Consider the following 16,907-nt stretch of genomic DNA (forward strand, 5'->3'; position numbering starts at 1 on the left):
TCTGCGCTCTGTGGATACCATTAGTATTTTTTTGTTTCTTCGTTTTGTCATCAATTTTCCTCTTGCGGCCAAATTCAGTGAGGTTGGCTACAGTCCCGTGGACCCTAAACTTCTGAATAATATGTGCAACTGTAGTCACAGGAACATCAAGCTGCTTATAGCCTTTACCTTTAACATGCTAGTCTATAATTTAACAACTCCCTACTTGGCTTTATGTGGTCCATGTACAATGTGGTACACACTACGATACCAAAACAGCATAGTGACTACTTTCACCCTTTTAGGCAGACTGACTTATTACTAGTTTGGAGACACCAGTGATGCCAATTGCAGGACACATCTTCGTTTAACATGTTCCTATTGTCAAATTATTTCTAATCATTATCTAAGGGGGTACCACAGTTTCATTATTTTTTTGTTTTTATAACGATTCTGTTCTACCACAATTCGATTTTCATCAGTTAATTTTCAGTATATTTTTACTCATTATTACTTTTGCCAGTTTTATGTTATTTCAGGCAGCATTGTGGGTTTTCTGTCTAATCAAAGGGTACCAACAATTTTGTGACTGTTTGGTCTACAGTTATTATTCTATGTTAGAACTTGTAGATGCCACAGTCATTGGTCTAGGGAACAATGCAAGGAGGACTCTTTAAAGGGAGTCACATACCACAGGATGGTGCTTACTGCTTATAATAGCCTTTCTCCAAAGCTTCTAAAAGCAGGCAGAGTTTAGTTTTACTGCCCTTGGATATGACATAGGCAGCTGTATGGAAGCTGCTGGACCCAACAGAACCCAAAGTTGTGTTCAAGGTCAACAAACAACTATGTCTATGATTAGGACTATGTCATGGGCATTACTATTAAGCTGGACTTGTAAGAAATAGTCTAACGTAGTTTTGTAAAGAAACAGAAAATTCCAATTTCTTAGAGATTACGAATACAGCAGCAGTGAAAACTAGTACCCTAAAGGATGATTTTGGTGATAGCAATGCTGCTGAGCTGGGGTGTGCTGCCATAAGAGGGGGTGATGCTCAAAACAACCAATATTTTTTGTAATAAAGTCTGAAAAAAAAAAGCTTAAAGTCAACAGAAAATTAACTATTGTTTAAATTGTAAAATAAAACATTTTAGCAATGTTCTGTCATTCTGTTTTCTAATTTTCCATGTTACTATGTGGCCACTGAGCCTTACAGTAGGCAGACTCTCTCACCACAGGCAGGATTACAACGAAAAACAACGCCTATAAAAGAAGTGACTGGATAAATTATTCACAATAGGTGATGGTCACAGCTCTCTCCTCCCCATCTATGAACAGGTAACATAGCATGGCTAGAACACACTCCCATAAAAATAAATGGGGCAGCTCCAACCTATAGGTTAACTTGGCCAATGTGGCTGCTGTAAAGCATATTAATAGTAGATCTCAGGTTCCATTGTGAGAGGAATCAATTTGCTCATCAATAAAAAAGAAGCGCTGTTATATGGAGCTGAATGATAATATACACAAATACATCTAGAGAACTCAAAATGTGGCTGCTTAAGCATTAACAGATATGTAAATCTGTAACCAGGAATTTATAGCATCATTTTACATAAGCTAAAGCATTGTCATTAAAACCAACTTTTGACATGTCGAACAGAGATGTCAAGTGTGTCGATTGCACCGGGTCTCACTGCTGATCTCAAGTTATTAGCCAGGGAAGCAGGTGGCATTGCCCTCCGCTTCCTGGCTGGTTGAGAGATCTATACATTTCTATGCATAGACTATGCAGAGAAATGGGGGATCTCTCGGGCAGCCGGCGTGTGGAGCACAATTGCTGGCCGCTTCCCTGGGCTAATAACGAGTCTCAGGAGTGAGACCTGGTGGGATCAACAACTTTTGACTGACATGTCTGAGCGACATGTTAAAGGAGTACTCCGCCCCTGGCATCTTATCCCCTAACCAAAGGATAGGGTATAAGATGTTAGATCGCCGCGGTCCCGCTGCTGGGGACCCAGGGGATCGCCACTGCGGCACCCCGCCATCATTACTGCACAGAGCGAGTTCGCTCTGTGCGTAATGACGGGCGATACAGGGGCCGGAGCAGCGTGATGTCATGGCTCCGCCCCTCATGACATCACGGCCCATCCCCTTAATGCACGTCTATGGCAGGGGCCGTGACGACCACCACGCCCCCCCCCCCCCCCATAGACTTGTATTGACGGGGGTGGGCCGTGACGTCACGAGGGGCGGAGCCGTGACGTAACAATGCTCCGGCCCCTGTATTGCCTGTCATTACGTGCAGAGCGATCTTGCTCTGCGCAGTAATGATAGCGGAGTGCTGCAGCAGCGATCCCCGGGGTCCCCAACAGCGGCACCGCGGTGATCTGACATCTTATCCCCTATCCTTTGGATAGGGGATAAGATGTTTAGGGGCGGAGTACCCCTTTAAAAGTTATCTTAATGATCGTAACAATTTAAGCCACTTTGGAGTCTACTACAGGCTGTAATTCAGCATCAGTACAGGGGCAAGTATTTTTATGAATTTACAGACCTGCAGCCACAATTCTGCAGGCTTTAAAGTTGAAACCTCACCATAGTTGCCGGATGTTCAGCGTCTGCTTACAGCTTACTCTGGAAATTTACTGACACAGAGAGTGGTTCGTTTTTCTTACATTATAAGATCTCTCCGCTAACCTGGTAAAGAGTGTGTCAACTAGTGACTGTGTTCAGTCTATTACCCAAATTTATACACGTTCAAGAAATAGACCAAACATAGTCACTACCAGACTACATTGGGTAAGAGACCAATGCTGTATGCGGAAGAATACTTTGTGCCCCAAAATATGTTGTAAATGGGGAACAAGTTATATAATATGTGCTCACATTGACTCTACCAGCACAATAGTGACTATAGTTGAAGTACAATGCAGACTAATTTAAAATCAATACAAGATAAGAAATTTATTTACACAGCGACATTTAACCTGCAGAAGTAGTTACATTTATTCTAAGCATATGTATTAAAGAACCTTAGGAAAAGTTGGCACTACTAAGGCAAGGAATGGATGGTTACTTTTGCTTTGCTAGCTTATATAAAAGGCACTACTGATGGGTGACAAGTTACCTTTCTGAGGGAAGCATGTACTATATTCATTCTACTTAGGAGTCATTCTTTAAAGTGAAATTCCCCCCTAAGGGCACACAGGGCGTATCCACAGCGTATTACATGCTGTGGATGTGCCAACGGCAGTCACAGAGGGGCCGAGTTCCCGGCTGTGGACAGGTAGCTGGGTGTCCGCTTGTAGTGGCGGATTTCCCGCTGTATAAATTCGCCTCTAAGAGCGGACACACAGAGCTACCTGGCTGCAATTCAGAATGTATGAAAACCTGATCCTTTGCTGCAATTATGTTTGGAGACAAAGCACATTTTACATGTGAGAAATACTATACTATTGTCCCAAAAGCATCGACTTCTACACCTGCTTGTAGTGTACGAAATGTTTTTGGAACAATAGCCTTTTCTATCCCCCTTATCTTTCTTAAAAGGAAAAAAAAATACAGAAAAACCTGAGAGTTCTGTAACAATGATTTTAGAATTCACCCTTTCCTCATTGGTATACGGCTCTAAACATGGCTGTACATGCCCATCTATTGCATTAGTTTAGGGAACAATAAAGTGTCTGCACTGTCCTTTGGTGTTGCCATTGGCACAATGCATCTCCTTCCTCCATTATGGAAATCCCTGTTTTAGTGCAGGTGTGTCACTATAAATGACTGCACCTATAAAAGATTCTCCTGAGCTGAATAATCCTAAAGGATTCAGGTCCAGGCAATACAAATGAATGACAAAAAAAAATACCTCTATACAGGTCTTAAGAAACGTTTGACTAAAACCTCTATGATTGTGTGCAGAATAGGATGTAGAGGGAGAACGAGGGGAATGGGGTCTCCTCTCTGCCACTTCACATGTAAAGGGTTCAGACAGTACTACTCAAACTAAAAACCGTGAAAATTGCATATTTATTCCAAAAGAAAAAACTTCTCAAAGTGATTGTGAATTCACCTCAATGATTAAAAGTTAACGAGCAAATTATCCGGCACAGAGCGAACGAGTAAACGTGATCCAGACCTAAACACTTGCTCAAGAAGCAGGATGAAGGTTACTTTTTTTGTTGTATTCTGGCTGCTTTGAATTTTGAGACTCTTTTTGGTGCTTCCTCAATTAATTCTGTTGTGACTTCTTCAGATTTTACTTCCTGGATGGTGGGCAGACCTGGGTGGGCAATTCCGGTCACTGGCACAGATATAGAGAAAGGCTCCTTTTCTATTACAGTTCCAGAAAATGGCTGCAAAATAGTAATATTGATAAAGTTATTGTAGGCAGAGAACCTTAACTCTTGGTAACATCTACTGTACATTTATGACACTAGCACAGAGTGCCTGGCATGCAGCACTGTCTCTCCACAGTCAAAGCCTAGTAGGCAGAAGAGAGGGGTGCTTCACAAACCCTGTATCACATGGGGTGAGATACATGGACAGATTTTCTTTGTCTTCTGGGGAGACCGGAAATGTACATTATCATAGTAAAAGACTGATGCTTTGCTGGGACCTAGGGCTGGGCGGTATGACCAAATGTGTGTATCACGGTATTTTTTACCGGTTTCACGGTATATAACGGCATTTCCTAGCCTCCACCCCCCATATTAATTATCAGCCCACATCACCATCGGGGTAAATACTCACATGTCACCCGCATGCGCTGCTCTCCTCGTCCTGTTTGTTGCGGCCGCCGGCGTTGACACTCTATATTGTATCCCTATGCCCGGGATGCAGAAGGTAAACAAAATAAACTTTTAACGCACCTACGTTGGCCTTACGCTGGGGACGGGAACGTCGGAGAGCTGTCAGCCTATCACCGGCCACAGCGATGTTTTGCCTCGGCCGGTGATAGTCTGAGCCCACTGTCATGTAAGAAGCCGGACAGAGCTTCTTACATGACAGTTGGCTCAGCCTATCACCGGCCGAGGCGGAACATCGCTGCGGCCGGTGATAGGCTGACGGCTGTCAGACGTTCCCGTCCCCAGGAAACAAGTGAGACCGGTACCGAACCAATGGGAGGTGAATTAAAGTTTATTTTGTTTATCTTTTTGCAGCCCGGGCATAGGGATACCGCACAGTATAGAGCAGTGGTCTCCAACCTGCGGACCTTCAGATGTTGCAAAACTGCAACTCCCAGCATGCCCGGACAGCCAACGGCAACATCTGAAGGTCCGCAGGTTGGAGACCACTGGTATAGAGTGTCAGTGGCTGCAACAAACAGGACGAAGAGGGCAGTGCATGCGGGTGACATGTATTTACCCCGATAGGGACAGCGCAGTGCCGGGCTAATAATTAATGGGGGGGGGGGGGGGGGCAGAACAGCGCTTGCGGGTCACATATGATTAGTTCCCCGATGTGGGGACAGCGCAGCACTGGGTTAATTCATTCCCGAGGGGGAGGGGCCAAACCAGTATTGCGGTATGGGTTAAAATTCATATCGTGCAGCACAAAAATGTCGGTGTTCGGTATGAACCGGTATACCGCCCAGCCATACTGGGAATTGTTACTCTTTTGTTTAAATACACATTTATCATAGTATAATAGCATTTAACATCTTTCTATACTTGCCATTAGGAACATTCTTGTTTACATACAGAGGCTAAAATCATAGGTAGACACCTGTCTTGCTTGCTCGGCTGCTTGAGCTGTTTCAAAACTAAGTTTAGATAACTCTTTAGGATGTGGATATTAAATGGTCACTGTCAGATCAAAGACTTTTTATGTCGTACATTATGGCAAAACCTTTTTGATATACTTCATAAGAAAATTTTCTTTTTATAGAAATAGACTACTTTGGGTTCCCATACTATCCAGAATATAATCCTGTCCAGCTGCAGCATCATCTTTGTTCAAGCTAAAGCACAGGCTGGGACAAAGTAAGTAAGTAATGGTGAACTAGAACTTTTCTGAGCTCACTCCTGTTCTATCAGACTGCATGAAAACAGAGAAGATGGGGTTACATAGCAGCCTGCAGAGGTTGCAGCGATTGCCACCTCTAAAGCATGAAAAAACAAGTAATAAACAGAAAGAAGGTATTTATAAGAGAAATATAGATGCCAGGCAAAAAATCTTATGTGCATGGTCAGAATTATGTAATGGGTAACAACATTTTTTTTGTGGAATGATTCCTCCCTATAATTAGCAAGCAGAGATCTTGAAAATGGTAAAAACAACGTATATTTGAAAGCTGTAAAACATTTAATGATACAATGGCTAATTATATATATTATATATATATATATATATATATATACACATATATATATACAGACTAGATATAAAATCCCAGTGACATCTGCCTTCCAATTATTGTAAAAGAAAGCCGCACAGTAGTTTGCATGGTGCAGATTTTTTCTATTGTGGATTTGAAATTTGCATCACGGAAAAACTAAAAAGTACCATGTCCCTTATTGACTTGAGAACAATGGCGGATAGCTATACATGGATTAGCCCCATTGAATAGGGGTAATCTGCATGCAAATCCACAGTATATCAAACTGCAAATCCATTGCAGATATCCAAAGATCTGCCTCCGATTTAAGCCACAGATTCTTTTCCACATCTGCAACATTCCATCATTTGAACATACCCTAAAGACAAGAACACTTAGAATTTACTATAACTTCTAATACGGTCACGGATGGCTAGGACTACAATGAACTCCTGGATCAGGCCTCCAGCCCTGCCCCTTAAACAATAGGTATTTTATGTCTTATCAACATATCATAAAATATAGAGGCAATGACTAAATGATAACAGGTTATAATGTAGAAGACTCATCTGGTAAAGGTGTGGCTTCTAGAGATGAGCGAACTTACAGTAAATTCGATTCATCACGAGCTTCTCAGCTCGGCAGTTGCTGACTTTTCCTGCATAAATTAGTTCAGCTTTCCGGTGCTCCGGTGGGCTGGAAAAGGTGGATACAGTCCTAGGAAAGAGTCTGCTAGGAAAGAGTCTGCTAGGAAAGAGTCTGCTAGGAAAGAGTCTGCTAGGAAAGAGTCTGCTAGGAAAGAGTCTGCTAGGAAAGAGTCTGCTAGGAAAGAGTCTGCTAGGAAAGAGTCTGCTAGGAAAGAGTCTGCTAGGAAAGAGTCTGCTAGGAAAGAGTCTGCTAGGAAAGAGTCTGCTAGGAAAGAGTCTGCTAGGAAAGAGTCTGCTAGGAAAGAGTCTGCTAGGAAAGAGTCTGCTAGGAAAGAGTCTGCTAGGAAAGAGTCTGCTAGGAAAGAGTCTGCTAGGAAAGAGTCTGCTAGGACTGTATCCACCTTTTCCAGCCCACGGAAGCACCTGAAAGCTGAACTAATTTATGCAGGAAAAGTCAGCAACCAACAAGCCGACAAGTTCGTGACGAATCAAATTTACTGTAAGTTCGCTCATCTCTAGTGGCTTCATATAAAGCTCCAATCTTCACCTCTCCAGCTGTTGCAAAACAACAACATGTGGTGAGCGTTCATGGTATGTCTGTAGTGTTCACATTACAAGAGCAAGAGATCCAGCAATTGGAGATCACTGATCTAGAGAACGTACATTAGAATGTAAATGGAGAATAGTTATGTCTAGAGCTTCCTTTTCTCCACCTCTATTTAGAAAGCAGACTGTCTCACCTCTAATGGTTCAGACACAGGGGAAATCTTTTTATGGCCCCGGTCATCATCTTCACTGTAGTCACTGAAGGGGTTGTCCTCTAGGCTTATGTTCCTTATAAAACCTCTTCTTTCCTCAAATTCGTGGGAGCTGTGATCACTGGCGTCACTGCACACGCTGTTCTCACGGCTTCGAGACTTCATGATAGATTTCCGGGGCACATATTCTCCATTTACAACATCCACAAACACTCTGCAATGCAAAGTTCATGGCTCAGGCAGGGTTAAAGACCAATAAAGTCATAACATTCCGTTTACCCAAAATCTCTACAAGGGTAGGTTAACATCAAGATTAAGGCTCTGTTCCCACAGTGTTCTGGGCAGTGTTTCTAATCCCTAAATGGCCGTAACAATCATTAAAACATCTTATATAAAACCAAAGCACAATGTGTGAACATAGCTTATACAGCACTCACCAATTTCTGCTCAAGTCATTATCCGTGAGCTAAAAGTCTCCTTTATGATTTTCATATGCTCTAGTAAGGTACGGTTACAGGTGTTGTTGTATTATGTGGGGATAAGAGAAAACTGTACCGTGATGGGATGAAAAAGGAGATTTTTTTTTTAACACATACCGTAAAATCTCTCGAAGGATCCATTGGGGAACACAGACCGTGGGGTGTATCTTGCTGTCTCTAGGAGGTGTGACACTATGGTAAAAAATTAAGGCAGCTCCTCCCAGCAGGATATACCCGCCTTCAGGCTCTGAGCTAGTCAGTTTAAGTTCCAGAGCAATAGGAGGAGACCAATAAGTCAAAGAAAGACCCAAAAACTGTCCGAGAACCAGAAGAAAAAAAACATAACAGAACACACCCTCGGACAGAGAACCAAAGGGAAAAAAAAACAAAAAGGGCGGGAGCTGTGTCCCCCAATGGATCCTTTGAGAAAGAGATTTTACGGTAAGTGTTAAAAAATCTCGTTTTCATTGGGGGGACACAGACCGTGGGATGTACCAAAGCCTTCCCTTGGGTGGGCAGATAAGTAATCAGGCAGACGGCCAGTCCACTGCCGCATGCAACACTTTACGGCCCAGACTAGCATCAGCCGATGCGAAAGTATGAACTCGGTAAAAACCTCGGGAAAGTATGCAAAGACGACCAAATCTGCGAGGCCGAGGCTCTATTCTAGAGAGCCCAGCATGCCCCAACAGAACGTGTGGAATGAGCCACAACCCTGAAAGGAGGAATCTTCCCCTTACAGCGAAGGCTTCCGAAATAGCGGACCGAATCCACCGAGAAATGGTGGCCTTGGAAGCAGGTTGTCCATTGCGATGACCTTCCGTAAAGGCGAAAAAGGAATCACACTGACAAAACGAAGAAGTGATGGAGAGATAAGACCGAACAGCCCGAACTACGTCCAGCTTGTGTAGTAAGCGCTCTTAAGAATGAGAAGAAACCGGACAAAAGGACGGGAGGACAAGGTCCTCATTGAAATGAGAGGCTGAGACCACCTTAGGTAAAAAGGAAGGATCTGGCAGGAAAACGACCTTGTCCTGGTGGATCACCAGAAACTGAGAACAGCAGGAAAAAGCTGCCAATTCAGACACCCTCCGGATGGAGGTGATAGCCCCAAGAAACGCCACTTTTCAAGAAAGGAGGCGGAGAGACACCTCTCTAAGGGGCTTAAAGGGTGCACCCTGGAGGGCACCCAGAACCAAATTCAAGTCCCAAGGGAGAGAAGGTGACCGATAAGGAGAAACAGCGTGCGCCACTTCTTGCAGGAAGGACCGGACATGAAGATTAGAAGCCAGGGGCTGCTGGAAAAGAACAGTAAGTGCCGAAACCTGACATTTAAGAGAACTGAGAGACAACCCCAGTTCCAACCCCGACTGCAAAAAGGAGAGAGGACGGGGAACCAAGAAGGTCACCGGGGAGAAGTCCTGAGCTTCACACCAACGAAAATAAGACCGCCAAGTACGGTGGTAATTCTTGCGGAGGAGGGCTCACGAGCCTTGAGCATGGTGTGAAAGACTTGGGAAGAGAACCCGCGGGCCCTCAAACCGCCACGCCGTCAAATACAGCGAGTGTAAATTAGGGTGGCAAAGAGGACCCTGAGAGAGTAGATCCGGGCGGGGTGGAAGGCACAGAGGAGCGTCGTCCAGGAGGTTGACCACGTCAGCGTGCCACGACCTTCGGGGCCCATCTGGAGACGTCCTCTGCCTTAAGCTTCCTCAGCACCCTGGGAAGGAGCGGAAGAGGAGGGAACAGATTAGGTAGGGCGAACCCCGCCCAAGGAATCACTAGGGCGTCCACGGCCAAAGCCTGAGGATCCCTGACTTGGACACAAACGGAAGAATTTTCCAATTGTGCCGAAACGCGAAGAGATCCACGTCAGGAATGCCGCAGAGCTGCGTGAAGACCTCCGGATGAAGAGACCACTCGCCGGGGGCGGGCGAGGACCGACTGAGGAAGTCCGCTACTCGGTTGAGCACTCCCGGTATGTGAATTGCAAAAATGGCCGGAACCTTGGTCTCCACCCAGTTGAGAATCTTGGACACCTCGGCCATGGCTGCCGAGCTGCGAGTGCCGCCCTGTAGATTTATGTACGCCACGGCCGTAGCGTTGTCCGACTGAACACGGACAGGACTGGACTGAAGACGTGACTCCCAATGAAGAAGACAAAGAAGAATCGCCCGTAATTCCAATATGTTTATCGGAAGAAGGGTCTCCGGAGGAGACCAGAGTACCTGAACCTTCCAATCCCTGAACACGCCGCCCCAGCCCGACAGACAACCTGCCAGTGAAGGGGAAGAAAGGAGCGAAGCCACCAGAGCAGAGACTGACGGACCCTGAGAGGGAGAACAATCGGACGATCGAGGGACAGAGGAGACCTGTTCCATCGAGAGAGAATCGCCAGTTGAAGGAGACGGTAATGAAACTGTGCAAAGGGTATGGCCTCCATAGTTGCCACCATCCGACCCAGGACTTCCATACAAGTGCGGATGGAGACTGATACCTGGGTCCGAAGGGAGCGGACCCCCGCCCGTAGCGCCAGACATTTGTCCGGTGGAAGACAAATTTGGGCAGAGGCAGAGTCAAATTGAAATCCCAGAATGGTTAGAGACTGGGTAGGACGCAGGACTGACTTGTCCCGGTGGACCATCCACCCGAAGGGAATCAGAGTGTGGAGAGTGACGCCCAGATTCTCCAGAGTCTGGGCTCTGGTTGGAGCCTTGATGAGAAGCTCGTCCAGATAGGGTATCACCGAGATACCCCTCGACCGTAACAAGCCCATCACTGGTGCTAGACCAAAGGGGAGGGCTACGAATTGAAAATGCCACTCCGGAACCGCAAAGCAGAGGCACCGATGATGGCCCGGAAATATTGGCACATGGAGGTAGGCATCCCTGATGTTCACCAATGAAGGAACTCCCCTTGTTCCAGGGACACCACCACCAAGCGGAGAGATTCCATTCTGAAGTGGCGGATGAGAAGGAGACAGTTGAGACGCTTGAAGTCTAGGATTGGTCGCACAGAACCGTCCTTCTTGGGGACCACAAAAAGATTTGAATAGAAACCCCGAAAACGTTCCCCCGAAGCGATGGGAACGATAACCCCCTGGAGAAGCAGAAACTGGAGAGCCGCACCAAATTGCTTCGCCAGAGGAGGAGACCGGGGGGCCCGGGATAGAAAAAAGCGATCCCTCCGAAGGGAAGCAAATTCGATCCGGTAACCGTTGGACACCACGTCCCTGACCCAAGGGTCCTGAATGTGTGAGGTCCAGATGTCTCGGAAAAAACAAGAGATAACCTCCCACCCGAAAAGAAACAGCGGGTGGGGGGGGGTCTCACTTCATGCAGAAGTGGGTTTGCGGTTGCCCGATTTGGGCGGTTGGAGTCCGACTTCCAAGACGGGCGTGCCCGGAACGAGGGAGCCTTCTTGTCCCGCGAGGGTGCCTGCCCGGACCCTTTACTGGGGCCAGAGGTCCGAAAGGACCAAAAGGAAAAGGACTTCTTTTGGGAAGTAGGGAGAGTCTTATATTGAAGTAACAAGGAACACTTACCTCAAAGATAATCTCATCAAGGCGTTTGCCAAAAAGACGGCCGCCCGTAAGGGGAAGCTCAGTGAGAGACCTTTCGGAAGCGGCATCCGGATTCCAAGCTTTAAGCCACATAGAGCGGCGGAGGGCCGCTAGGTGACCCACAGCAAAGGCAGAACAACGGGCTGACTGCACGGAAGCTGCGCACAGAAAGTCCATAGCTTTAGCGCATTGGAGAGCCAGAGCAGATAGATCCTCCAGGGGGGGGGGGGGGATCCCGCTAAGATATCCTGATGGAGCCTTTGGTACCACTCCGACAGGGCCTTGGACACCCATGTCGAGGCGAAGATGGGAATAAGAGAAGAGCCAGCTGCTTCAGAAGCGTACTTCGCTAAAGATTCTACCTTCTTGTCCGCAGAATCCTTGAAGGCAGCGGCATCTGCCAGAAGCAGTGTAGTCGCCTTAGAGATCCGGGAGATTGGTGGATCCACAGAGGGAGGGAAAGCCACCTTAGCGACAAAGTCCTTGTTAAATGGATAATGTTCTTGAATTGTCTTGATTCCCGGGAATCTCTTGTCTGGATATTTCCATGCGGATTCCAGAATGTCATCAAAGTCAGCGTGAGAGCTGAACCTTTTAGGTGCTGGCTTAGTATGATGAAAGGATACTTCTGGATTGACATCCGTAGATCCTGGGTCCTCCAAGTGAAAGGTGTCTCTTATGGCAGTCACCAATGAGTTCACCGTTGCAATTGAGTCAGAGCGGTCCTCTGGATCAGTTGCCGGTTCGGAAGCCTCGCCCACTAGTTCACCAGGGGAAAGTGAATGAGTAGAGGCAGACCTGGAGGGGGGCTACCCAGACCGGGTACACGGCTCTGGCGTGGCAGAGCAGAGACTCCAAGAACGTTCTCTGGAGGAGCGACGTTTGTGCCCAGATGATGGGGGGGGGAGCGGGACCCGCGAGGGGAATGCTCAGGTCTATCTGAAGACTCAATGGAAGAGTCAGACGAGGCACCCCTAGCACACTTGTGAGAGCGTGAAGTACGAGGAGACAGAGCGGGCCCTCTCAGAGGTCCTGCGCAGGGAAGACCCCTTCAAGGTGGACACCATTTCCCGGGAGGCCTCAGCCACCGAACGGGAGACTTTGGTCAAGTCATCCATATACTGGGTCAGGGAAGAAACCCAGGCTGGAAGAGCGGCTGAACCCACTGGACCAAAGGGGCATCAGGGGGCATCGGGGGGTCTGGGGGAGCAGTAGAGCAGGCAGGGCAAGTGGGCTCAACGGAGCCAGACATCTTGGTATTACAGTGCTTTCAGACATAGTAAGTCACTGAGCTTCCAGGTTTCTGAATAGAGGGAGGAACAGCCCTGGGTACGGACATAAAGAGAAGAGGAAAAAAAAAAAAAAAAAAAAAAAAAAAAAAAAGGTTGTGTCCCCTGTCAGCTGCAGAGAGGAGAGCTCGCTCCGTGCAGCTATAGTGGAGGAACAGGCCAGCCAATAGGAAGAGAGGGGCGTGCCCGAAATCAGGCACTAACTGACCCCTTCATACTGAAATTGGCGCCCACGGCGCTGATTGGAGGCTGCTTCGGCGCCTCAGAGCTCCCAGCCCTGTGGGCGGAGCTATAGACCGGCCTAGAAGAACTGTCATGGCGCCTGCTCCTCATCCCGAGCGCACCTGTCGGTCGCATATGCACTCGGGGGGGAAGAGTGGGCGGCCTAACGCCGGCAGAGACTGCCGGAACAAGAGAAACTAAGCCGGTGCTAAAGTTCGTACCAGCGCCGCGGCCGTCAGCCGCATATAAGGCGCTGTGAACAAAGTGAAAGTAAAGCCGGCGCTGAGAGCGTCCGACCCGTAGCAGCGCCGCGGCAACAGCCGCATATAAGGCGCTGAGGACATAGTGCCCTAACACACACACACACGACAGATATAAAGTGAAGAGCCCCAATTTAATGCCCCCTTAGTGCTACTGCTCCCCCAGAATAAAAATGAAGCCCTTGTAAAAGCCAGCTCCATAAGAAGGGTGGGCCAAAAACAGGGGGTCTCCAGAGGTTGCAAGTCCGTACCTGTGGAGAAACGTACTTACCTCAGTCAGAAGAACTTACCTAATGGAGTGTTCAGTGAAGACTTCAGTCAGCTTTTTATCCCTGCATCACGCCTAGCTGCTATGCGCGAGCGAGGCGAGCAGAGAAAAAAGGGGGACCCGGACCCCTAAGGTACCACCCAGACGCTGACCATTGGCGAGAGGGGGTTAACAGCGCATATACGCAATGTCTGTGCCCCCTTACTCGCAATGGGGAAACAGTGAACCGCAGTTCCTGAGTCCACACCTGAAAACAGAAAAGAAAGGGAATAAAAAAAAAAAAAAAAAACTAACACATCCTATATTAGGAAAATAAAAAACAGAAGACCTGGACTGGAGAATCCAGCCCATGTCCACCTCCTTCAGACACTAAGCTTAAACTGACTAGCTCAGAGCCTGAAGGCGGGTATATCCTGCTGGGAGGAGCTGACTTTTTTTTTTATTACCATAGTGTCACACCTCCTAGAGACAGCAAGATACACCCCACGGTCTGTGTCCCCCAATGGAGCCAATAGAGAAATAACTCTTAAGCCAAGCGGCTCGTGCTAAGTGGGTAATATTGCCCTCAGAAATGGTTCTCACATTAATTCAGCAGTAACGGCAGCCTGTGGCAATATAGTCAGCTCTGGCATAGACTTGGGCACGTCTACATAGCTATCTTCCACCATGTGTCGCATAAGTATTGTATGTACACGTAAACAGTCTGCATATAGGTCACATACACACAACCTCTACCTGTAAATATCTGCCGGAGTCTTTATCACTGGCAGATCTGGTACAGAGTGACCATTTCCGTTGCTGTTTTTCCTTTTTCGTTTTGCTTCTTCTTTCTTTTCACTATATTTCAAAGTTGTATTTTTTCCAGTGTTAATTCTCACCTGATAAAATTGATATTTTGCACATTTACTGATAAAACAATCATTAAAGAATAAAAAATTCTGCATCATGTTCATAATTTGTTTGCCATCAGTGAATGGACTTTTTCTTCAAAACCTAAAGCTTGAAAACAAATGGTGATCTAGTTTTGCTCCCTAGATTTGTTGGCATGCATTTATGAAATAGGGCAGGATTTCAATATAAAAATGCCAGTGAATGAAAACCAGAGGCTTAGGGCTCATTCACACTGCGGTCATTTCACTGGCAGAAACATAGGTGGTGTCGGCAGATATGAACCATTTGGCCCATCTAGTCTGCCCAATAATCTGAATCCTATGAATAGTCCCTGGCCCTATCTTATCTAAAGGATAGCCTTATGCTTATCCCATGCATGCTTAAACTCCTTCATTGTATTTGCAGCGACCACTTCTGCAGGAAGGCTATTCTATGCACCCACTACTCTCTCAGTAAAGTAAAGCACTACTCTCTACATGCATCCACTACTCTCTCAGTAAAGTAATCCACTACTCTCTCTATGCATCCACTACTCTCTCAGTAAAGTAATCCACTACTCTCTCCATGCATCCACTACTCTCTCAGTAAAGTAAACCACTACTCTCTCCATGCATGCACTACTCTCTCAGTAAAGTAAACCACTACTCTCTCCATGCATGCACTACTCCGTTATGTCCGCAGTGTGAACAAGCCCTTAAAGTTTGTAGAATCCCAGTCCTGCTTTTACAGGTGCATAGCTCAGTAGAGCAATTTAACCACGTGATCAGATGTATTTTCAAAGTTATAAAATGTTAAAAGTGAGAAGATGAAACAAACCACGGAGAAGTTGCAGAACTGTTCATTACCTAATCTTTGTTTTAATAAAAATATGTTGGTTTGTTTAGACTAGGGCTGCTATTGGAGTTGAACGCGCTCACCCTTTTTGGTTCAACCGTATGAGAAAATCGGATTGTCGCCACAGAATTTTTTCCACTTTCCAAATAATCTTCCTCATCGCTGTGATTTAATATTATTGAGCCATTGACTTGAGCTTTGTTCTGAGTGGACTCAAACTTTATGCAATTGCCTTGAGCTTGATAGTCGTGATCTACATTCAGATCGGTCTTTAGATTTTCTTTGTTTTCTTCATTACCAAATAGAATCGTTTCACGTATTCTGCAAAGATACAATAAAAAAACAAACATTACCCTATAACCTACATTTCTTTAATCTCTTCATTAATAGTTTATGTACATGCAGCACAATAATTGTGTAATGAAACTATTCCAACATATTTTGTGCTTCAAATCCTCCTCAAATACTTATGTATCCAGTCTAGATTATATCTTTCCTGATTGATTGGATGCAACTGTAACAACCCCTCAGTTGTGAGAAGTTATAGATATGTACAATGGTTAAGAGCTCCATGCTGGAAATATGAATGTCCTATATCACTATGAAAAGCAAAGCTTTTGAAAATGGTGAGGTAAACAAACACACTGTTTATTAGAGAGTTGTACATCATTTACCTTTACTATGATTAAGTCTTGTGAATAAATACTTTTTAAAACCCCTCTGACCATTGAGTTGGTTGCTTCAGTGAACCCCTGTACTAATATGCCATTCCTACCCGTATAACCCCCCTAAATTCTGAAGTCAATAAACTTTATATAAAATGAAATAAATTGATGCCACTTCATCTGCAACAACTTGTACTATAAAAACAATAAACAAATAAACAAATTGATGCCACTTCATCTGCAACAACTTGTACTATAAAAACAAAACATAATTTGTACACAGTAAAAAAATTAAAAAAATTGTCATTTGCAAAAAACTTCTAAGGGTATGTTCACACTACGGACTCTCCACTCACAGAATTCCACGAGCGGAGATTCCATTCTGGCGGCCGCAATACTTGGGCGGTAGGACCCCGCGGCACTGCACTGTCACCATTGACGGCTATGCAGTGTTCGTGGACTTCCACGCAAAGAATGAACATGTTCTTTCTTTGCGCGGAACAATTTCACCGGCGGAATTGTCCGCCGCTGAAATTCTGCAGTGTGAACAGGTCTATCGGAAGACCCATTCACACTGATGTTTATGTTCACAGCACATAATTCCATTCGCGGCATTCCGCTCCCGGAATTCCATGGGAATTACGTAGTGTGAACATAGCCTAAGTGTTCAGACCAACAACCCCCCCCCCCCCCACCCCGATTGGTGCCATTATGGGGAAAAAAAAGTGTCTTACTT

The 16,907-nt window shown here is 45.9% G+C and overlaps 1 protein-coding gene across 4 annotated transcripts in view; it reads right to left on the reverse strand.

The window, feature by feature from the left end:
- Window positions 1-2,396: 2,396 nt before the first annotated feature.
- The window catches only part of URI1 (URI1 prefoldin like chaperone), a 90,199-nt gene continuing 75,688 nt past the window's right edge, over window positions 2,397-16,907 (reverse strand). For 2 of the 4 annotated variants that reach the window (XM_056525672.1, XM_056525674.1), the window contains exons 8-11: window positions 15,590-15,827; window positions 14,517-14,659; window positions 7,684-7,915; window positions 2,399-4,332 (exon numbers count right to left, since the gene is read on the reverse strand). In XM_056525672.1, the coding sequence (XP_056381647.1) occupies window positions 4,147-4,332; window positions 7,684-7,915; window positions 14,517-14,659; window positions 15,590-15,827 (799 nt within the window). In that variant the 3' untranslated portion in view covers window positions 2,399-4,146. Of the gene's footprint in view, window positions 4,333-7,683; window positions 7,916-14,516; window positions 14,660-15,589; window positions 15,828-16,907 lie in introns of all 4 variants that reach the window. The other 2 variants (XM_056525670.1, XM_056525673.1) reach the window with 2 other exon arrangements.

The sequence above is a fragment of the Hyla sarda genome, chromosome 6 (genome assembly GCF_029499605.1).
Source record: "Hyla sarda isolate aHylSar1 chromosome 6, aHylSar1.hap1, whole genome shotgun sequence".
Lineage (NCBI taxonomy): Eukaryota > Metazoa > Chordata > Amphibia > Anura > Hylidae > Hyla > Hyla sarda.